This window comes from Myxine glutinosa, chromosome 3, assembly GCF_964187855.1.
Source record: "Myxine glutinosa chromosome 3, kmMyxGlut1.1, whole genome shotgun sequence".
NCBI lineage: Eukaryota > Metazoa > Chordata > Myxini > Myxiniformes > Myxinidae > Myxine > Myxine glutinosa.
Genome location: NC_136263.1, coordinates 108633838 through 108657731, shown reverse-complemented (window position 1 = coordinate 108657731; position 23894 = coordinate 108633838). Strand labels below are relative to the sequence as shown.

The window sequence follows — 23894 nt, the reverse complement described above, 5'->3', positions numbered from 1 at the left end:
AGCATGCAGAGTGTCGTACATAAATGCAATGCTCTGTTGGTCCGTGATGATTTGGAAGCATCGTCCGAGCAAATAGGGACGCCATCGCCTAATCGACTCGACGATCGCGTACGCTTCCTTTTCGACAGACGAATGTCTCCGCTCAGTGGAGGTGAGAGTTCGTGAAAAGAAAGCCACAGGGCGCCCCCCTTGGGAGAGTGTTGCTGCTATCGCATGATCCGAGGCATCACTTTCCAAAACGAAAGATTTATTATCGTCAATCGTCGCCACAGCGGCCCCAGCGATGTCGGACTTAAGGCCATGAAAGGCAGCCTTGGCTTCAAGGCTCATGGGGAATGCTTCGTAGTCCACAAGCGGGCGGAATTTCGCAGAGAAATTCTGCACCCACTTAGAATAATGGGCGAACAGCCCGAGAGCCCGCTTCAGCGAAGCACGATCGCAGGGCGGTGCCATGTCGAGCAAGGGTCGCAGACGCTCCTTATCCGGAGCAACAGAGCCGTGGGTCACGGTGTACCCCAGAAGATCTATCGTGCGCGCGGAGTAACGACATTTAGCCTCATTCATAGTTAAGCGATACCTCTGCGTGACCTCGAGGAAGCGCTTCAGATTTGCATCATGATGTTCCTGGTCATGCCGGCAAACCGTAAGATTGTCCAGATATACAAAGATGTCGGTCAAGTTCTCCTTAGCGATGAGGTCGTCCATAGCCCTCTGAAAACACGCGACCCCGTTCGTGACCCCAAAAGGTAGCCGGGTGAACTGGTATAACCCTTGACCCGATTCAAACGTGGTATAGATATGGTCGGCCTCGGAGATGGGGATTTGATGATACGCACTACGCAGATCGAGAGTGCTGTAGACCGAGTACTGGGCCACCTGTCGAACCAGGGAGTCCATCCCCGGAAGGGGGTAGGCGTCCAGCTGTGTAAATCGATTAATCGTCTGTGAATAGTCGATTACCATGCGTTTGCGATGCGCTTCACTGCGTACCACCAGGACCTGGGCCCGCCACGGCGACCGACTAGGTTCTATGATACCTTCCTTTAAGAGCTGGACCGTTTCTTCCGCAATGAATTGCGCGTCAGCTCGTGAGTAGCGTCGCGATTTTACCGCTACAGGTGTGCAGTCCGTGGTCATATTGGGGAACAGCGACAGCGGCTCAATTTCCATCCCTGCAAGAGCGCACACAGCGAGCGTGTCAGTGCCACCGAATTCTATTTCCAACCGTCCATGTCGCTTAAGAAAATCATGTCCTCGCAAAACATCTGCACATAATGCTGGTAAGACCATGAGATGCACATCTGAGAATATTCGTCCCTTAATCACTAGCTTCAATCGACATTCCCCTTTTGTGCTGAGCCTAAGCCCTTGTGAGGCCATAAAGATCCGACGTCTTGTCCCTAGGATCGGCCATCCATGTTTTTGCACCAGTCGATAATCAACATAACTATTGGTAGACCCTGTATTGATTAAAGCCCTAGCAAAAATTCCTTCGATCATAAGTGGGATAATAGCCTGAGCCAGGCCAGGTGGTCCTGCAGATAACGAGCCATCCAGGCGAGTCGGTCGCGCCTCACGTGTGGATCCAACGCCAGCTAAAGTTTTCCATGCCGCAGTAGCTTGTAGTTCGTACGGGCAGCCTCCGGATGGCGCTCGTGTCACGCGCGAAGTTTCAAAGCGAGCTGGAGTTTTCCGTGTCGACGCAGGAGCTTGTAGTTCATACGAGCAGCCTTCGGATGGCGATCGTGTCACACGCGGAGTTTCAGAGCCAACATGAGACATTCGGATGCCGGCCAAGGACGGTCGCTCTGCGTTTCTGTCATGTTTGCGCCACTTGTTTTGACGGCGCGATGAATCCCACCAAGGTCGAGCGTGCAGCCAGGGGCCCACGAGAGGTGCGATTCTCATCAAAGTTGGGCGAGGCGCCCCGCTCTTTGTTCGGCCCACTGGCTCGGCGATAAGCACATTCATTGTCGAGCGCGTTATTTTGCCCTGCGCAGCCTTTCGGCAAACCTTTGCAAAATGCCCTTTAGTTGTGCACAAATGACATATTGCATCACGAGCCGGGCAAACCGACCTGGGATGTTGTCGATTTCCGCAGAAGTAACACGTAGCGTTACGTCCGGGCTCTGGTCCCGCAGCTGCGGCGGCCGTCAAGCCCGGATCTGGGTCTTCCTCGGGAGTGGCCGGGGATTCCGGCAGAGATGCCGTGTCTGCATCCGCGTCCTCGGCGGTAGGTCTCTCCGGTCGAGCTTGTCGAGCTTGTCGAGACGTCCCCGCAGTGACGTATGAGTGTTCATACGCGTCAGATTGTTCCCGAGCTTGGGTGTAGACGTGAGCTAGCCGTAGTGCTTCAGCGAGCGTCAAGTCGGCTTCTTCAAGAAGTCTTTGTCTGATGGTTGAGGAGCTGAGTCCTGAGACGAAAGAACCCCGTACAAGATCATCGCAAACTTGTTCATGTGTACGTACCGCCGGAGCACTATCGGTCAGCAGACGCCGTAGCTCTTGCGCGAAATGATCCAGAGTCTCCGTGGGCTGTTGTTTCCGTATTGCGAGCAGGTGCCGGGAATAAACCGCGCTTCGTTTCTTGATGTAAATTCGCTTTAGCTCTGTCACCGTAGTGTCACCGTAGATCGAACGTCACACACTGTTCGATCGCCCGGTAAACGTTATGATGCACTTTTGTCTGGAGCACCTCTAATTTCGATTCATCAGAGACAGCGGTTTCCTGGGCCTTGAATTGATTATCCAAGGTCTTCAGCCAATGCGTCAGCTCCGAGCCCGAATCCGCTGCTTGCGAGTCAGCGGCGAATAGCGGCACCTGAATCATTCTGTGTCCCGCCATGTCGCTCACGTTCGCCTCTTGTTCTCGATTGGACAGCGAGATGAATTGTCATTAATTGTAGTGGAAATCAATCAGTTCCACGACATTGTCCTGTAGGTAGGTTTAATGACAATTCGATCTCTGGCAATATCCTGTAGAAATACAATCATGCAATATATCAGGATCATGGAATCATAAAGAAAGTTCAGTAATATCAATCAATGCAAGCAAGCCTAGATTATCTACGTATACGCACCATCCAAGTCTACACGTCTTCGATTAAATGTCACAGGAGTGTGCCGGAGCAGCAGTCGTCCGAATTCTTATAGACGCCTCAGTGGTTAGCGAGAGCATCACACCTGGGTTCAACTTAGGTACAATTTCATTACAATTACCACAAGAGCAGTTCGTCCAGTTTTGGCCACATAATGCGGACCAAAAATGATGAAAACCTGCCAATGGTTATTGTACAGACTTGGCATTTAATATGGAATATTTTTTTTGTGGGGGTGAACTGACTTTTCAAGATGTCTTAGAACCAAAAGTTCATTGGAATTATGTTGAAATTATTCTAGATTTTGTTAATGTGACCTTTAAAAGAAACAAAAACCACATTTGACATTTCGAAACAATAAATTGATCCTTGAAAGTGATGTAAACTGATATCGAACTCAATTCATGGACAGTACTGTGTTAAACTTCTGTACGTTTTCCAGAAGTATCTCTTTATTTTGCACATTAGCCAAATTTTTTTTTAACAAATACAAAAGTTAAATTACGAATGGGATTACGGACAGTAAAATTACAGTTCAGTACTTCGTGTAACCCCCACGAGCATTCAGGAGAGCACGTACACGTTGAGGCATGCTGTTCACGAGATTTGCCAAGGTTTGGACAGGAATCGCTTGCCATGCAGTTACAATAGCCTGCTGCAATTCACGCACAGAGGTCGGCTGCTGGTCCAAGTGGTCGATTTGACACGTTAATTCTGCCCACAAGTTCTCTATCGGATTCATATCTGGGGACATGACAGGCCACTCCATATGCTCTACACCACGGTCAGCAAGAAAGTGTTGGATCATGCGAGCACGATGAGGCAGTGCATTGTCATCTTGGAAGACAAAGTTTCCTCGAAAGGCTGCACGAGCAAATGGAAGCAATGTTTCTTCCAGAATGGCCCTGTACTTGAACTGGTTCAGGTTTCCATTCAGAACAACCAGGTCAGTTTTGCCCCCTGCATGAAAAGCAGCCCAAACGGTCACCCCACCACCTCCAGCTTGGACTCTTGGCACTATACAATCTTTGTTGTAGGCTTCATGAACTTGCCTGCGCACTCAGACGTGGCCATCTTGACGATAGACCAGAAATCTAGACTCGTCACTGAAGATCACGTGATTCCAGTGTCCTGGCTGCCATTGACGGTGCTCTCTGGCCCACTGCAATCGGCGCTGGCGGTGTTGTCTGGTCAGGCGTGGCTTTCTCAGGGAACGCCTGGCACGATAGCCTGCTTGAACCAGTCGTTGGTTGACTAGCCTTCTGGATACAGGCACATTTGTCAGTTGCTGCCACTCAGCCCTAAGCCGATTAGCTGACTTGGTACGGCCATTGCAGACTAACCGGTGCAGCTGGCGATCATCCCTGCCTTGTGGTTCTGCGGGGACGTCCAGGCCTCGGTATTGCAGTAGTGACACCCCTCTGAGCATTTCGTTTCAGGATCTTTGACACCTGACCTTGAGTGATGCCATACTGCCGAGCAATAGCACGCTGTTTCATGCCGTAATTTCGTAAAGCCACCACTCCATGACAAACAGCATTGTCGAGTTGACGGACCATCTCCAGAGGAAGCGGCAATAACTTTTGGAGATGTGCAGCAGTTGTTTTCCATAAATACAGAATGCAACAACCCTTGTATACCTGACTGTGAAGCCAATCATCAAATGCACCTGTCCGTACATTTTGCCACGCCACCTGTGATATAATCCTGTTGTTGACTTCTTGCTGTGACAGACAATCAGTGACATGGTTCTTTTAACAAATAAATCTCCAAAGTGTAAAAGAAACTCACCAGATTGATATACTGAGTTAAGAAAGTAAACCCAAGTCAAGAAAAAAAAAAATTCCATATTAAATGCCAAGTCTGTATTTTGCCCCTCCAAGAGTGCCCCTGACTTTGGCTTATCTGAGGATGTAGATTTGTTGTCGGATAGGGGCACCTACAAAACATTCCTATATTGGCAAAGACACCTGGACGAGTGGGGAGAAACGATGACAAATTGGGGGGGTCCACATATTCAATGCCTCATCCTAGGCATAAATGATGTCCCTGGCCACCCTCCCTCCCTTCCACACCCGACGCCCACTGTCGCGCACACATGCACCGCCACCCCCATCAATCGCACTACAATCCCTGCGCACACCCACAGCATGCCGATCAATTCATTCACCTGCCTTTTTTTGGTATTTAGTCCCACTGCTCAAGTCTGATTTCCTCTACGAGCGTTTGGCCCATGATGGTGTCCTTTCCCATGACCTTCTCTTCAGGCTGAGATTCCACGAGGCAGTGTCTTAGGATCTACATACATTATTCTTGATCTATATCAATGATGTATCTGTCGAACGACACATCAATGTTGTGAAAGGCCTGTCCCTGCCGAGTCCCGTTTGTCAGACCTGGACAAGATAAGCTTCTGGTCAGCTCGTTGGAACATGACGTTCAACGCCGACCAGCCCTTTGTTGTTGAGATCCTTTATGAGACTTGATTAGACCCTTGTATAAAAAAGATGGAATGATTACTCCATAAGGAAGCATTGATTCACAAAATCTTTCAATTCCATCAAATACGTCGTTTACCACAGAGAGATCTCAAGTCATTCACTGAGATAAATAGTTATTCACTGAAGTATAAGCCATTTCTCTAAGCCTTTGCACTTAAATATATCATCAAAATACAAGAAAGACACAGAGAAGTACAACCTCATAAAGAATAATGTGAGCTACCGTCAGATATTAACTCTTTCTTCCATTTGAAGAAAGCTGGCTAACTGTAATGCCAATTCCAATGTGCTAACGGTGCTGAAATAAGGGAAATGGAGGGACACTGCTTACATTTCTTTTCTAATGAAACACAGCCACGACCCAGCTTCTGGCCAAGGCACAGTGGGGTGCCTTCGTGCTGTATCCTCTTGAGCTATGACATGGTAGAAATAGTGCCTGCGAGGCTAAACCTGGCACAAGTGCTGCCCTTGTCCAATCCAGGCCACATGCGATAGAAACTGCAACTGGCCGCGGCTGGCTGGGAGGATATAGTAACTTTATTGGGACACCTCGGAGATCGGTACATGGACCATTATCTTACTATAATTCACCAAATGTCCGTCCGTCCATTTGAAGGTACCGCAAAAACGGCTGAACCGATCGCAACGATATTTTGGGTGGGTATTCCTGGGACCCCTGGGAGTAAAATAGGCTATATTGTTTTTCCAATTTTTCACATTTTTCGATTTTCCAGTTTTTCCAAACACGATGGAATAATATTTACCGATATGAACAGTGATGTGGCTTTTGTTGAAATTCTACGTACCAGGAGAGAGTAGATCGACTCCTGACAAACTCTTCCTATTCTCGGATCCGACGTGACGTCACTTCCTGGCATTGGCCCTGGATACGACCTAGTGACGCTCGGTGTGGGTGAAAACAAAACTCTCCGCTGTATTGATTGCGTCAGCGTTGCAGTTGGTTCACCTCGATTTTTAGCTTCTGTTTCGTGTGTCTTGATCACTTGTTGCTTATACATTGTATATTTTAATCAAGAGTGTAACATTCTGGGACCAACAAAGTTTGTTACCGCATATTATGGCGTTGTAGCGGTTACCTTATTGGGACATAATCCACGGGCACGGGCCAGTGGGGCTTTTGATGATGTGGGCATGACGTACGCGCGGTTGTTGAAGCCACGCCCTCTGAAGAGGATGTTGGCGCTATAAAAGCTGTATGAATTCCGTTCGCGTGAGGAGTTCTGTCGGAATAAAGGAGCTTTGAACACCTAAGAAATGGCCTCGTCTTCTCGTCATCCGCAACTCCTACACTGGTGACCCCAGTGAGTGATCCAGTGAGCCGACCGAGGGGGCTGGACAAGGCCTCGGGGGAGGCTGCCGAGTAGGAGTAGGAGTTGTAGTTGCGTGAGTTGTAGTTGTAGTTGCAGAGTTTTCGCGAGTTGTAGTATGTAGTTGCACGAAGGTGACGAGCAGCAGTGCTGCCCGGGTCAGTGCGCGCGAAGGTGACGAGCAGCAGTGCTGCCCGGGTCAGTGCGCGCGAAGGTGACGAGCAGCAGTGCTGCCCGGGTCAGTGCACGCGAAGGTGACGAGCAGCAGTGCTGCCCGGGTCAGTGCGCACGAAGGTGACGAGCAGCAGTGCTCATTGGAGAAGGGTCACCACTCTGGTCGCAGAGGAGGTGCTTGGCCGTAGTGTGCGCGAAGGCTACGAGCAGCAGTGCTGCCCGGGTCAGTGCGCACGAAGGCTACGAGCAGCAGTACTCGGCCTGTGTGCGCGAATTGTACGAGCAGCAGTGCGCACGAAGGTGACGAGCAGCAGTGCCACCAACATCAGTGTGCGCGAAGGAGACGAGCAGCAGTGCGCGCGAGCCAAACGGCCGCCCGTCCTTCTCAAAACTCCGGCAGTTCGATTGAAACTGTGTTTGCCATCTTCGTTTGAAGCCCCCAAATCCGTTTGGGAGCAGCCGGGGTCACCAGTGTAGGTGTCGCCATGCTCGTTGGAAGCCCCCGAAAACGTTCTCAAAACTCCGGCAGTTCGATCGAAACTGCGCTTGCCATGTTCGTTTGCAGCCCCCGAATCCGTTCGGGAGCAGCCGGGGTCACCAGTGTCGGAGTTGCGGATGCTGAGAAGACGAGGCCATTTCTTAGGTGTTCAAAGCTCCTTTATTCCGACAGAACTCCTCACGCGAACGGAACTCATACAGCTTTTATAGCGCTAACACCCTCTTCGGAGGGCATGGCTTCAACAACCGCGCGTACGTCACGCCCACATCTTCAAAAGCCCCACTGGCCCGTGCCCGTGGATTATGTCCCAATAAGGTAACCGCTACAGCGTATAATTATGCAGACGAATTGGATACTGTCGCTCGTGAGCGGTACGAGGAGAAACTCCGTGCCGTGGGTCTGGTCTGGGGATATGTACGTACAAGCTGGAAGCAGGCTCGTATTGTGCACATGTACAAGTTACAGGCTCGTATTGTGTACATGTGCACAATACGAGCTTGTAACTTGTACTGTAACTTGTACATATGGAAGCAGTGATACTAACAATAGTGCATGCGCAGAATAAGATTGTAAATGTGATGATTATGATCAACCATGTTGAGCTGTTAATAATCTTACTATAATTATTCATCTACAGGTTCTGAAGTTTAATGCATACTTCAAGCAGTCAGTGTTGGAGTCTCCATATGAAAGGTATCGTGTGCGCCCGGTGCATATCTTGTACTATCTTGAGGACGACACCATGGCAGTGAATGAACCATCGGTTAAAAACTCTGGAATGGTGCATGGCACTCTTATAAAGAGACACAAACTGCCCAAGAATGACCAAGGCTCTACCTGGCACTGGAAGGACCTCAACATAGCTATTAACTTCAACTGCTATGGAAAAGTCTTCCGCATCATCAACTGTGACCGCTTCACTGCAGTATGTCTTTCAATGTACCTATTCTTGATGCTACTTTCAATATTTATTTATTCTACCATTGAGAATGAAATTATGAAGCAAATTCCGACAATGCATTACTCACCAATGACACATAGGGCTGATCGGATGGCCTCGAGATACGCACACTCGTCTCTAAGCCGAGTAGTCTTATTTTGAATCCCGACCCAGCTATAAAATGTCATCCCGGTGTTACACAGGCAGGATGATTCATCAATATGTGTGCCATCACTCAGATGGACGATAAACAGGTGTCCGGTCTGCTAGCATTAGTTGGTGGGTGTTAAAGATTCCATGGTGTCCTTCGTGAGGATGAGGCGAGCTATCGCCAGCATCATGACAAAATTACAAATTCCTGTCCTAACCAGCAGAGGGCACTGCATCAGCAGCACAGCATTGATCAGCAGCAGCATCAGCAGCACAGTGCCCTCAGCCATTGATCCGACGCCGCACCCTTCTCCTGCATACCAACGGACGAACCAATGACATATCGGCATAAATATGCCCACTCCTGCCAGGTCTCTCAAGCTAAACTGTCGATCTCAGTTTGTACTTGGATAGTATCCATGAAAAGCTTGTTGTTGAGGGTGAGGGATAGCTGCATAGGACAGTTGGTAACATGATTACCTTTTAACTATCTTGTCCGTGATCTGTACTCTTGTAAAGTAGAATCGACTAAAGCCGCCATCCTGCAGATGATCCTGCATTTCAGAGCATGTCCTCCTTCGGGACCAAGTGGACGTGAAACCGGACATCAGCATTTAGGTTGTGGATGTTATGAAATTATCCCATGATACATCTTGAAAAGAGAAGGTCTTTGCATGAGTGTCACCCTGGCTACCTTTCGTTAGTTAAGGGCGTGAATGCGGTTAGTATCGATAAGATAAGTTTATTGATAGATTAAGTGAATGCAATGAGGATAAAGCACATGAGCATACAGGGTCAAATGGCCTGCTCCAAAGTCATTCCTTGTAAAATGGTATGTAGACCTCTCTACTGTTAAAAACGCAAAAATTTGTTATCACGACTGAACAATCCTGGTGTTCATAACCTGCAAGCACCTCCAAATCGAGTTATTGGTACTGTCGTTGCATATATTTCAATTGCTTTGACAAATTGATTTATCTAACGATCACTCTCGTGATATCAAACCTCTGGCATGTTTCAAATCACCGTCCTTGTGGAACCACATGTGCCATTCCATCTGCAGTCGATCACGCATGCCTCGACTTCCGAGCCAGTCTTCGATCATTGAAATGTGGACCCCAAGTCAGTCGATTTACCCCGATTGTAATAGCCTGCAGTACTCGTATTCCTTTACAAGTTTGAATTGGTTTATTTCAGGTGCATTTTGGTACTAGCTTTTCATACCTTTGTAAAATGGAGTTACCATTTCATATAGCATTGCATTGAAGCTACCACGATGCATCATCGTGTTCCATGCAATCAAAGCTGCTCAAATGCTTCAATCAGGAGGATGGATCACAATCCGAGTGTTAACAAGCTGTAGCCAACAATGGAACTCGGCCTAAACAATGGGGGGAAGTTATTGCTGAAACAATAATATGTCTCACTTGAGAAAGCTTTCATCTTACCCTAATGTGCACGCGTGCTCTCGACCTACGTGCTCAGCATAGAAACTCCACTTTTATTCCAATGTTCTTCGTCGCCTTGATTTAAATGGGGATAATGGCTGATTTTATTTATCAAACAATATGATCCTGTGAGGAGTAATGTACCGTGAAATGGGGTGCAAGGTGAATAGGGACAAACTGAAAAAAAGTTCGGGACCTTTTTTCGCTGGAAATTGATAACCATACTGATTTGTTGATATTTGGGTTGAAAGTGTTCTCTTGTTTTTTTAAAAAGCAACTGATAGTCCCTACTAACCCCATATATGGGTTAAATAGGAATAAATAGGATTTTTATGGCTGTCCCTATTCACCCCGTTTTACAGGTGAATAGGGACAGTCACTAATACAATAAAATAATAATCAAGAAACAATCCTGAGTTTCCAACTTATTGCTAAATTGATAGCTCAGATGGATGCACATAATATGCACCCATAATATAATCCACGGTGCCAATGAAAAAAATATGGGATAAAAAGTTTCTCCAAACTGTCCCGATTTCTTGATTATTATTTTATTGTATTAGTGACTGTCCCTATTCACCTGTAAAACGGGGTGAATAGGGACAGCCATAAAAATCCTATTTATTCCTATTTAACCCATATATGGGGTTAGTAGGGACTATCAGTTGCTTTTTAAAAAAACAAGAGAACACTTTCAACCCAAATATCAACAAATCAGTATGGTTATCAATTTCCAGCGAAAAAAGGTCCCGAACTTTTTTTCAGTTTGTCCCTATTCACCTTGCTGTCCCTATTCACCTTGCTGTCCCTATTCACCTTGCTGTCCCTATTCACCTTGCTGTCCCTATTCACCTTGCTGTCCCTATTCACCTTGCTGTCCCTATTCACCCCATTTTACGGTAGCTTAACTTGAGTTGTATTTGAATCAGTTCCTCCTGGGTTCATCAGCAACAACCATAATTCATTATTACTGAACTTCTAAATATCAGTTCAAATCCCAAAGTTTCGAGCACCGAGCAATATGATCATGTGAGGCAGCGATGAATGTCATCGTAAAAGGTTGCCGTTCTTGAAAAGTTCACATTTTTGAATTCCAGTTGGAAGCCGAGAGATGTGATTATCTAACGTATTTTTTGTGGAGGATTGCGAGGGAGAGAGATTAACTCAAGGTTGTAAAGAAATGAGTATGTTAGTGAGAATGTCAAGGTCGATAGTGTTTAATTATTTTTCCCATATGAATCACCACACACAATCATAGAATCGTCTGTCTTGTACGTTTAAGAGCTAAGATAAGACTTCCGTCATTCAGGACTCATTGCTTGTAAACTTTGTTTCATTTACGCATCTCCATTGCAGGACTTTTTGCAGAGTGAAGGAGTCTTGTTGAATACTCCAGAAGAGATGCCTGAAGATCCATTTATGGCATCACATGGAAAATATCTTCAGCGTGAGACCGGTCCATCTCCCCCAAAAAAGTTTCAACAATTCCTTGCTTTTGACCGCAAGGTAGGCGTGGATAGTTGGAATTTTGACCTTTTTTTTTCTTTCTTTTTTGTATAAAAGATCGACGCTCGTGTAAGAGCTAACATTAATCACAAAAAGACAAACTGACACATAAAACATAACATCAAGGGAGCGGGAAACAAGATGGGGAGAGAGAGGGAAGCAAACAAGCACAACAGCAGAGAACAGGGACATCGGGAGATCTGTGGGAGGGAGAGGGCTTGGTGGGAGGAGGCATGGGAAGGAGGGGAGTGGGGGGTGGGAGAGGTATAAAACACATGGACATTGCTAGGACTTCCAGGACAGAAGTCGGAATTTCAAAAAAGTGGATCTGGGGTGAATTAACGGGGGTAGAAAAGATCAAGGTTTTGGATGGGGAAAGACAAGAGATGGTGGTGAACAGCTGTTTTAAAGACCTGGAGGGGGGAGTGGGATTGAATATAGTGAGGGAGTTTGTTCCAGAGGCAGGAGAAAAGAGGAATGAAAGAGTGAAGGTGAATTAGAGAGTCTTGATTTTGGCAGTTTTAACCATAAGAGGGTTGCAAGCAGCTCTTGTGTGACCTGTAGGAATATTTGAGGGACAGAGCACAGACAGAGCTGGTGGAGCTAGGCTGGAGAGGAGTCCGTAGAAGACAGAAATACCACCTACCTGCCTGCGGTGAGTGAGTGAAAGGCCCTCGGAGTTAGCTTCATCGCGGGAGATTCCAATGATTATGAAAGCTTTGGTTTCAACAGCATGAAGCCGAGCTCAGTGTGTGGAAGGAGCACCGGCCCAGAGGGGAGAACAGTATTCCATTGAGCTGCGGATGAAAGCCTTGTATGTGTGATCTAATGACAGCCTTTGTCATCTAATGACAACCCGCTTAATATGTGAATAAGGGGATTTTATTTTGAAATAATCTTAATGATCATCCTAAAAAGGTTTCGGCAATAATGAACCAGACAGATGCCTGGATGAATCACTAGCATCATGTTGTGGAAATGACAACTAGGGGTAACATTGCATAGTGACTGTAGTTATATAGTTCAGTTATCTCTGTATTGAATATCTTAGAGTAAGCATGAGATAGTTAATTGTGATATTAGATATGTGTCGCTTTATGTCCAGACAGACAATGTCCACCCTCCCCAGTGTATGTGCCTAAAAACACCAACCCTGTGAGCCTTTTATTTTATGTTCTACACTTTGGAATTCGTCTTAAATGTCTCTTTTTAGTATCTGGGTAGGGCATCATCCTGCAGTTTGGGCGAGAAAGCACCTGCCAGTCATGTCCAAGGAAATGGGAAGGGCCATCCGGGTGACAATAAAGAGATGAGCGATCCTCCACCCATCAAACATACCTTCTGGCCAGTGGTGAGTGAAAGGGGAGGGGCACGGTTGTCACGGTGTGAGCTGGGACCAGAGACGATAGAAGAATGTGCAATGGGGAGGAGAAAGCGGTAGGGGTGAGTAGCAGATGCCTGGGACTGACCCGAGGAGAAGCTGCATTGATGTGCTTGAGCTGCCGTGTGATGTCACACCCCAGCCAGCCAAGCGCCAGCTATGCCTTCCCTTTCATCCCACACATGAGCTGCGCATGGAGCTCACCTTCTGTGCAAGGACATGACTGGATTGCTGGGCACTGCTCATCTTTTCCTGTTGTGTCCCGCTGGGTACAGCCAGGGTATTTCCATCCTGTCACCTCTCTGGTCTACCCCCTGTGGTGTGATGTGTCTGTAGACCCAGATAAGGCTTAGTTAATTACAGATCCAGATCATTCATTGTTTCGTGGGTGCGTACATACAGTAATGAGTAAGGGGTTTTTATTAATCATTAATTGTTATTGCTTGCTTCCTTGTGTTCCCTTCCTTGTGACCATTATTGGCTTAATAAATGTTCCTGGTCTCGAGGTGAATTCAGGTTGTCGTGATTTCCCTGGTAATCAAGGGAGGCCCACTGACGGATAATTTGCGGCGGCAATTAACGCCGCACACACAGACAGTGCCACTTGCCGATGGCTCACTCGGCCTAAATAGTACATAACTGGTGTAGCACTCGACCGATCCGGTGCCCCCAATCAGTACGGTATCGTGACTGTTGGGCACGTGATCCGGCTGGGGATTTTAAAATCAGTTGACCACTGCGGTTGTATTGAGTGCACTCACTGGAGTCAAAACAGGCAACTGGAATGATTGGATAACTACAACAATACAGTACTACAGTAGTTTCAGTTCACTAATAATAAAATTTCCCTCTCTTGGGCCTGCTAAGCAGACTCAATGTAGTTTCAGATGATTTCAAATAATCACATGCTCAGTTTCATACCCGAATTAAATCTCAATTTGAAAGCATTAAGTTACAGCAAGTAAGGCTTTTGAGAAAACCGAGGCTTTAAAAATATACCGTTGGATTTTTGTCACACACAGGATTGAATTTTAATTGTAGAGAGCAAAATTGATTTGTGTTCAAAAACATTTTGTCCGACTCTTCCCTGAATAATTATCCTGCGCTAGCGAAGCGAAAACCTGGGTTAAGCGATCAGGATCGGTTGCATGCGTACATATGTCGTAAATGTCTGCATTTTTAAAATTCATTTTCTCGGCAACCATTGGTCTGATTGACATGAAATTTTCACCATCGTGTGCGTTTACTCGTGTAGAATTTTTTAGTGATAATTATGACATTATGGGTCACATGGTACGGGCACCATCTTGGAAAATCCAAAAAACTTTGGACCTCTATATCTCTGAAACCGCTCCATGGAAAAATTGAAACGTGACATTGTAAGGAACTTCGCATGGGGAATGTGGTGTTAATGATGACGTCATTGGTGCCTTCATTATGACGTCATAATTCGACAAGTACAACACTTAGTTGTCAGTTTGAAATTTCTTGAGCGTGATCTACGCAACAATTGTAGTGGAGAATGTAAATGTATGACGTCATCAGTCACGTGGTCTGACAGCCATATTGCATCAAAGTAAAAAAAACCCTGAAGAAACAGAAGATTTGGCTCGCACCAAGTCGACTGTGCGGGATAAGTATTCCATGGGCATGGGGATCTTGAAGAACATGCTTATTTTAAGACATTCACCGCGTAGATAACTGACCTATATAAATATTGTCACGATGCAATTTCACCCACTACCTGTCTTTTCCACAACAGGATGTTTTTTTTTTGTTTGTTTTTTGTATGTACTTATTTGAGGCTCGTGTAAGAGCTAACGCATAGAGCATGTAATAAAGGGAGCAGGAGACAAGAGGGGGTGAGAGAGGGAAGCACAACAACAGTAGGGAACAGGGACATCGGGATATCTGTGGATGGGAGAGGGGTGGAGTGGGGTACATGGGATAAAGAAGATGGACACTACAAGGGATTTCAGGAAAGAAAACAGGGAATTTGAAGGAGGTGGGTTTGGGGTAGATTAACGGGGATAGAAAAGACCAAGGTTTTGGATGGTGGAAGACATGAGATGGTGGTGAACAACTGTTCTGAAGTCCTGGAGGGAGGAGTGGGATTGAAGAGAGTGTGGGAGTTTTTTTCCAGAGGTGGGAATGAAGAGGAATGAAAGAGTGAGGGTGAGAAGAGAGTCTTGATTTTGGCAGTTTCACCAAAGAGGGTTGCTGGCAGACCTTTAGTGGCCTGCAGGAACAATTGGGGGTGCAGAGTACAGACAGAGCAGCGGAAGCTAGGCTGGAGAGGAGTCAGTAGAAGCTAGACAGACCACCAACCTGCCTATGGTGAGAGAGTTAAAGGCCATCAGAATCAGGTTCATTGTGGGAGATACCAATGATCCTAAAAGCCTTGGTTCCTACAGCGTGAAGCTGAGCTAGGAGTGAGGCAGGAGCACCAGCCCAGAGGGGAGAGCAGTACTCCATGAAGCTGCGGAAGAAAGCTTTGTATGTGTGGAGGAGGTCAGTTGTACCAAAGAAGGACTTAGCCCGATGGAGGATGCCGAGTCAGCGATTGGCTTTGGAGGCCAGCTTGGAAATGCGGTTTTCCCAGGACAGATCATGGCATATAGTGAGACCCAAACGCTTGAGTGACAGAACTTCTTCAAGAGGATTATTGAGAAAATAGATGGGAGGGTTTTCCCGACGGTCTTTTCAGAGAGACAAGGTTTCAGAGAGACGTTCTTTTCAGAGAGACCGTTACCCTACATTAAATTGATGTTTCACAAAATATGTCGCTTTGGAGTGTTGATTTGTTCATATTGCTATTAGAAAGTATAATATTCGAATTTATAGGACTTATGCAGAAGTTAAACATGGTGACAGGTTTTCAACAAACATGCTGAACGACATCTCTCCTCTAATGGTGTAGGACCAAGTGGTATAGATGGAGTGCTTTGAAAGCAAGAATAAGCTATCAGTGTGGAATACCTGATCTGAAAAGGCTTGACCAAGAATGATCATCGCTGAAAGTTTGAATGACTGGAATGACTGGTGAGGCCCAAATGTTTGAATGACTGAAATTCTTCAAGAGGATTGTTAAGGAAATAGATGGGAGTGATTGTTTCGCAGTGATTATTGCACTAAGTTTGAATCTTCCTTTCACTTGAAGTGCATTTGATGAATAAAAGTAGAATGCGATTTGCATGGTTTTTAAAAATAAAATAATTAACAAGGAGCTGATACTCCAGGTCTCGCACCTTTTGGGTGGTATGAGGAATAGATGTGTGTAATACGAAGCTAAATATTGAGCCGTATTTGAAATATCGCATACGCAAGCCAAGTTACCGAGATGGTTGCCATGGAAACAGAATTCAGCCAATCACAGCCGTGATCTAATCAGGTGGAGATAATGTCATGAGGAATAGATATCTGTAACATGAAAGCTAAATATTCAACGGTTTTTGAAATATCGCGTACACAAAAGTACATGGACGGATGATCGGTCGGTCGATCGGAGCTCATTTTTACGTCCCCCGTCTTCGACCTTGGTGGAGGGACGTTGGACAAAAGAAAGCATTTCAGATGGTTTATACCAAATATAAAAGTTGTTCCAAATGAGGAAATTCTTCACGACGTGTGGATGACAGTTTCTTTTTTACGTGACCATATTTAAACATCGTACTCTGTTTTGGTGCCGTTCAACAGTATTTTCATCTGCCTCCAGGTTCTGCGCTTTTATTGTCTATGGGAGGAACCCCATAAGAAGGCAGGGCCTCCTCGCCCCTGCGTGGTTCACTACTTCCTAGCAGATAATACGCTTGAGGTGCGTGCTGAGCCCCAGGTGAACGAGGGCCGAGATCCCTTCTATGTGCTCATACGGCGGCAGCGCCTGCCCAAGATTCTAAAAGAGACTGGTGACGGTGAGTGCAGGAATGCTCTGAGGAAGTGAGACTCAGTATGGAATGATAGCAATATAAACTGTAACCCTGAATGCGGGGTTTGACCTTTTCGTTATTGATAACAAATTTCAACAAAGCATTGGAGATCTTCCATGATTCTACTTCACTTGATGTTTCCTTCTCATATATACTTTGTTAATAACACCAAAAATCACTTGTACTTTATGAATAAGTCAAAAATAAATGAACAATACAGGTATTTTCTGTGGATCTCCCAGCACTGTTCCCAAGTTGCGTACTGGAACTGACCGATCAGGAGGTTGCTGAGTGGTTAAGCCCATCTGATCTCCTGCCCGGTCGCAAACTCCTCATATTGGGTTGTACTCTGCATGTGTGTGACTGCGATGAGTTTACAAAGAAATTCTACCGAATACACCTTGGTATTACTGATCTCGCAACAATTCACCACTCTGAGCCACCGTCAGCGCCCATGACCAAAGTAAGTGTCGATATTGTAAAGGAAGGCCTCATACCTGTGTTTTCCTCTCCATAGCTTTTCCTCAAACTTTACCTGTTGATTTTCTCATTTTGATTTTTGTTGATTTTTCTCATTCTGTTGATTTTTCTCACATTATCATTTAGCACCTTGGATTGGAATGGGTTTTGACCCAGTGACCTAATCTTTCAAGCGACTTTTATGTAAAGTAAATAGTTCTAAAGTTCTCAATTGTAAACGAAAACACTGTTAATGGAATGTACGCCCAGGTTTTAGTCAACTAATAATAATACATTCAATTTTTTTCAATTTGTGCTTTTGTGTTGTTGTTGTTGTTGTTGTATAGCCCCGGACAGTTCTCTCAAACAAGCCCACGGCACCGCGACAGCCGATCGATCTCCAGGGAACGATCCCCCACATCCAGGATGGTGTACCCCGCCTTCACGAAGTCAAGGCCACGACAGAGTTAGAGAAAGCGAGTGAGGGAAAGAGAGAGAGAGACAGAGACAAGGGGGAAAGGGCCGGTCCATGAGGACCAATCGGCACTCTGACCGTGACCACGCTGCCCTGACAAATCCAGGTAGCAGGGAAGAATGTGGAAGATTTGTTCCCCAACTTTCATTGGGGGGCCCAATCACCGCGAAGAGGCATCGCCGAGCATTGCCGCTTTTGTTAGGTGGTGTTAATGGATTGCCTTCCAGAAGTCTTTCTATCTCACTGTCCCCTCCAAGGCTTTAAGCAGGCAGTGCACCATCTCATGCCATCCCTCATCCTTACTGACAAACTCTTATGCCACCATTTACCTTCCCTAACCCAACCATCGTGTTTCCTTTCCTCCTCTTCTCCTTCCTCGTTTCTTGGCAAAAAAAAAAATTTTTGCCAAGTATGTTGATCACTCCGTTTGTGTGTTTGTGTGTGTATGTTTGTGTGTTTGTTTGTCTGTCCGCATCACCGATCAGAGTCGGTCTGAGTCTGTGGATAAGTTAATTTTCATTGGAGTCTGAGTCTGTGGATAAGTGAATTTTCATTGGAGTCTGAGTCTGTGGATAAGTGAATTTTCATTGGAGTCTGAGTCGGTGGATAAGTGAATTTTCATTAGAGTCGGTCTGAGTCGGTGGATAACTGAATTTTCATTAGAGTCTGTCTGAGTCTGAGTCTGTGGATAAGTGAATTTTCATTGGAGTCTGAGTCAGTGGATAAGTGAATTTTCATTAGAGTCCGTCTGAGTCTGTGGAGAAGTGAATTTTCATTAGAGTCGGTCTGAGTCGGTGGATAAGTGCATTTTCATTGGAGTCTGAGTCGGTGGATAAGTGAATTTTCATTAGAGTCCGTCTGAGTCTGAGTCTGTGGATAAGTGAATTTTCATTAGAGTCTGTCTGAGTCTGAGTCTGTGGATAAGTGAATTTTCATTGGAGTCTGAGTCAGTGGATAAGTGAATTTTCATTGGAGTCTGAGTCGGTGGATAAGTGAATTTTCATTAGAGTCCGTCTGAGTCTGAGTCTGTGGATAAGTGAATTTTCATTAGAGTCTGTCTGAGTCTGAGTCTGTGGATAAGTGAATTTTCATTGGAGTCTGAGTCAGTGGATAAGTGAATTTTCATTAGAGTCCGTCTGAGTCGGTGGATACGTGCATTTTCATTGGAGTCTGAGTCTGTGGATAAGTGAATTTTCATTGGTGTCTGAGTCAGTGGATAAGTGAATTTTCATTAGAGTCTGTCTGAGTCGGTGGATACGTGCATTTTCATTGGAGTCTGAGTCAGTGGATAAGTGAATTTTCATTAGAGTCTGTCTGAGTCGGTGGATAAGTGAATTTTCATTAGAGTCCGTCTGAGTCTGAGTCGGTGGATAAGTGAATTTTCATTGGAGTCTGTCTGAGTCTGAGTCGGTGGATAAATGAATTTTCATTAGAGTCCGTCTGAGTCTGAGTCTGTGGATAAGTGAATTTTCATTAGAGTCCGTCTGAGTCTGAGTCTGTGGATAAGTGAATTTTCATTAGAGTCCGTCTGAGTCTGAGTCTGTGGATAAGTGAATTTTCATTAGAGTCCGTCTGAGTCGGTGGATAAGTGCATTTTCATTAGAGTCCGTCTGAGTCTGAGTCTGTGGATAAGTGAATTTTCATTAGAGTCCGTCTGAGTCTGTGGATAAGTGAATTTTCATTAGAGTCCGTCTGAGTCTGAGTCTGTGGATAAGTGAATTTTCATTAGAGTCCGTCTGAGTCGGTGGATAAGTGCATTTTCATTGGAGTCTGAGTCGGTGGATAAGTGAATTTTCATTAGAGTCCGTCTGAGTCTGAGTCTGTGGATAAGTGAATTTTCATTAGAGTCCGTCTGAGTCTGAGTCTGTGGATAAGTGAATTTTCATTAGAGTCCGTCTGAGTCTGAGTCTGTGGATAAGTGAATTTTCATTAGAGTCCGTCTGAATCTGAGTCAGTGGATAAGTGAATTTTCATTGGAATCTGTCTGAGTCTGAGTCTGTGGATAAGTGAATTTTCATTGGAGTCTGTCTGAGTCTGAGTTGGTGAAGAAGTTAAACAATGGATTTTATCAACTCAAAGTCGATAAGAGCATGTTATCCACATTGGAAGTGGTGGTATTATCCACACCTGACATTGAGCATTATTCCTTCATTAGAGCAAAAGAGGGACACTGTGAAAGGGTCAACACTCAAAACATAAGCCACATCTCACTGCCCATGACAGTCAACTCGATGTTATTGACTTCCGTTGATAAATTCCAATCTCACCGAATAATTATTTCAACCTGGGGTTGATGATTTTTTGTTGTTATTTACAGTTAACAAGATTCATCCATACAATGATGTTGAGAATGCTGATTGAATTTTAGTCGGGGGGCAGTTATGCTGTTAATGTCGTGTCCTGCTAGACGAGGGCAATACATTTAGAATACGAACTTGCAAAGAATCTTGCCTTGTTGATGAGTTAACTCCCTCACTTACTGTTTGTGATGTTTATGGTTTTCACGAAGAGCATTGACGTGCTGTATTTCTTTCTTTTTTACGAGCAAAGGTACCCTCTGGGCAATGCGGAATCGCTTCCAGTCCCCCCCCCCCCTCGACCCCCCCAACCCTCCAAATAGAGGTCAAACTACGCCTATGGACAGAGGGGTCGGGGAGAGATCGAGGAGTTGAGGAGAGACAGAGGAGTGGGGGAGAGACAGAGGGTTGGTGAGAGACAGAGGGTTGGGGAGAGACAGAGGAGTTGAGGAGAGACAGAGGAGTGGGGGAGAGACAGAGGAGTTGAGGAGAGACAGAGGAGTGGGGGAGAGACAGAGGAGTGGGGGAGAGACAGAGGAGTGTGGGAGAGACAAAGGAGTGGGGGAGAGACAGAGGAGTGGGGGAGAGACAGAGGAGTGGGGGAGAGACGGAGGAGTGGGGGAGAGACAGAGGAGTGGGGAGAGACAGAGGAGTGGGGGAGAGACAGAGGAGTGGGGGAGAGACAGAGGAGTGGGGGAGAGACAGAGGAGTGGGGGAGAGACAGAGGAGTGGAGGAGAGACAGAGGGGTGGGAGAGAGACAGAAGTGTGGGGGAGAGACAGAAGGGTGGGGGAGAGACAGAGGGGTGGGAGAGAGACAGAGAGGGGTGGGATGGGAGAGAGAGGGATGGGATGGGAGAGAGAGAGAGGGATGGGGGGAGGCAGAGAAAGGGATGGGGTGGCAGAGAAAGGGATGGGGGGAGGTAGAGAAAGGGAGGGGGGGAGGCAAAGAAAGGGATGGGGGGAGGCAGATAAAGGGAGGGGGGGAGGCAAAGAAAGGGATGGGGGGAGGCAGAGAAAGGGATGGCAGGAGACAGAGAAAAGGATGGGGGGAGGCAGAGAGAGGGGTGGAGGAGAGACAGATAGGGTTGGAGGAGAAAAATGAGAAAGGGGAGGAGAGGGGGGGGGGGGGGTTAGAAAAGAGAATTGTATGTTATGATTAATGACTGCACTCAAAGTTCTGTTGTGGTAATCTATATACACACATACACACACACACACACACACACACACACACACACACACACACACACACACACACACACACATAAAGTACGTCAAAACGACAACCCCAAAGGTTTACCTTGAAACACGCCTTTGTTCGTCGATCAATGTATTTTGTACTTTTTAAAGGAAGGCAATAAATTAAATCGAGTATAGCAGGAGGAGAGAGCAGGCCACGTTCTTTTCATTCGATCTTTAATTAGATTTATTTTGCCGTCCTAACTCCAGAGATTTCCCCCACAGAGTACCCAGGCACGATTGTGGAAGCCTTCACGTCGATCCTGCTGGTTAATTATTTTCTTTGCACTCAATAAAGTTACACTTTGGACACATTCCTTAATCTTTTCTTCACTTAATATAATTGATGGAACAGTAGAAAAACTTAAGTTTAATGATTTGGCAATATGGAGAAGGAGGAAGGACAGCCCTGCCTAAAGCTTAGTTATGACTTATGAGATATACGCTTAGTTATAAGATTAAATTCATATGTATGGAAAAAACTACATGCCTAGACCAGGAATCGAACCCAGGTCCTCTGTAAAACCATACCAGTGCTCTGCCATCTGAGCTATCTGGGAAACCCTGACTGAGCTTGCAAAAACAGCCTGAACACGAGAGGGTCTTCCTCCAATGGGGGGAGGGGTGGGGGAGGGGGGAGGGGGGGAACAAATCCATGTCCTCTATTATAAACATCACTGGGGACATAGTGAAGCAATTAAATGAATGAACAGGATTAAATAATTACATTGATATATGTGGGAAAATTATAATTTAATTACGAGTCGTTATAAGAATTGCTAATGTCATAAATTTTTCAAATTCCGCTCCAGATTTCGATACTTATATCATGTGCTGGATCCGCTCCTGAAATCTAAATCCAGATTTCGATCATATGCTTTAATTAGTCTGTGAAAGGTCATCATGGTTCCAAGACAAGACACAGTGGAATAGGCCAAAACAAAATGGCGGCTTAAGAACCCAGCGATGTGACAGAGGGCTGACCTGGATGTTGCACCGCCCTTTTGGTAAGGCTTAATTATTTTTTTTGTGATGAGCACCACCTAAATTATCTTCAAAAGGGGTGTTTAAACACACCCAAATACCCAGTTCTTATTCATGCACTCCCTTGGAGTTCAATAAGTATGCATGCAAACTTTGGGGCCGCTATGTTTCATGGTTTTGGAGTTATGCGGGAGATGCACACATGCACACACACACACACACACACACACACACACACACACACACACACACAGATGCATACACAAACATTGCCTTTTGTTATTATAGACTAGCAAAGGTACCCGGTGTTACGGTTTGTGACCTTTTACTTCTTCCTTCCCCCCCCACCCCCCTGTGAGTTAGACCAAGTGGTTTGGTCCATGTGTATAAAGCCTATGATTGGCTGTGGGACAGGGGAGGGGCCAGGAAGGTGATTCAGAGGAGAGAGAGTGGCCATTTTGGAGGAGGGCTCATGGCGGAATGCTTTTTCGGGGGTTGTAGAGTTTCCAGCTGCAATCGCTACCTGAAGGGTATGCCGGTTCAACCCCCCCCTGCAGCCGCCTCTCTACCTGAAGGGTGACGTTGATCGAACTCTTGCTGCCGTACCTCTACTGCACTGGGGCCTACCACTAGGCCTGCCCTGGGGCCTACTTGTGGACTTGCCTACTCCTACCCTCTCATGCTGGGCCTGCACTGCAGCCTACCACTGGGCCTGCCCTGGGGCCTACTGTTGGGCCTGCCCTGGGGCCTACTGTTGGGCCTGCCCTGGGGCCAACTGTTGGGCCTGCCCTGGGGCCTACTGTTGGGCCTGCCTACTCTTGGACCTGCCTACTCTTGGACCTGCCTACTCTTGGACCTGCCTACTCTTGGACCTGCCTACTCTTGGACCTGCCTACTCTTGGACCTGCCTACTCTTGGACCTGCCTACTCTTGGACCTGCCGACTCTTGGACCTGCCGACTCTTGGACCTGCCGACTCGTGGACCTGCCTACTCTTGGACCTGCCTACTCTTGGACCTGCCTACTCTTGGACCTGCCTACTCTTGGACCTGCCTACTCTTGGACCTGCCTACTCTTGGACCTGCCTACTCTTGGACCTGCCTACTCGTGGACCTGCCTACTCGTGGACCTGCCTACTCGTGGACCTGCCTACTCGTGGACCCTGCCTACTCGTGGACCCTGTCTACTCGTGGACCCTGCCTACTCGTGGACCCTGCCTACTCGTGGACCCTGCCTACTCGTGGACCCTGCCTACTCGTGGACCCTGCCTACTCGTGGACCCTGCCTACTCGTGGACCCTGCCTACTCGTGGACCCTGCCTACTCGTGGACCCTGCCTACTCGTGGACCCTGCCTACTCGTGGACCCTGCCTACTCGTGGACCCTGCCTACTCGTGGACCCTGCCTACTCGTGGACCTGCCTACTCTTGGACCTGCCTACTCTTGGACCTGCCTACTCTTGGACCTGCCTACTCTTGGACCTGCCTACT

At 46.5% G+C, this 23894-nt stretch overlaps 1 protein-coding gene across 2 annotated transcripts in view; it reads left to right on the top strand.

Annotated features, from left to right (window-relative positions):
* EFHC1 (EF-hand domain containing 1) overlaps positions 1 to 23894 on the top strand; it is a 97832-nt gene that overhangs the window by 34633 nt on the left and 39305 nt on the right. The window contains exons 3-6 of one of the 2 annotated variants that reach the window (XM_068110223.2): positions 8238 to 8525; positions 11495 to 11644; positions 16741 to 16936; positions 17194 to 17414. In XM_068110223.2, the coding sequence (XP_067966324.2) occupies positions 8238 to 8525; positions 11495 to 11644; positions 16741 to 16936; positions 17194 to 17414 (855 nt within the window). The remainder of the gene's footprint in view (positions 1 to 8237; positions 8526 to 11494; positions 11645 to 16740; positions 16937 to 17193; positions 17415 to 23894) is intronic. The other variant, XM_068110224.2, reaches the window with a different exon arrangement.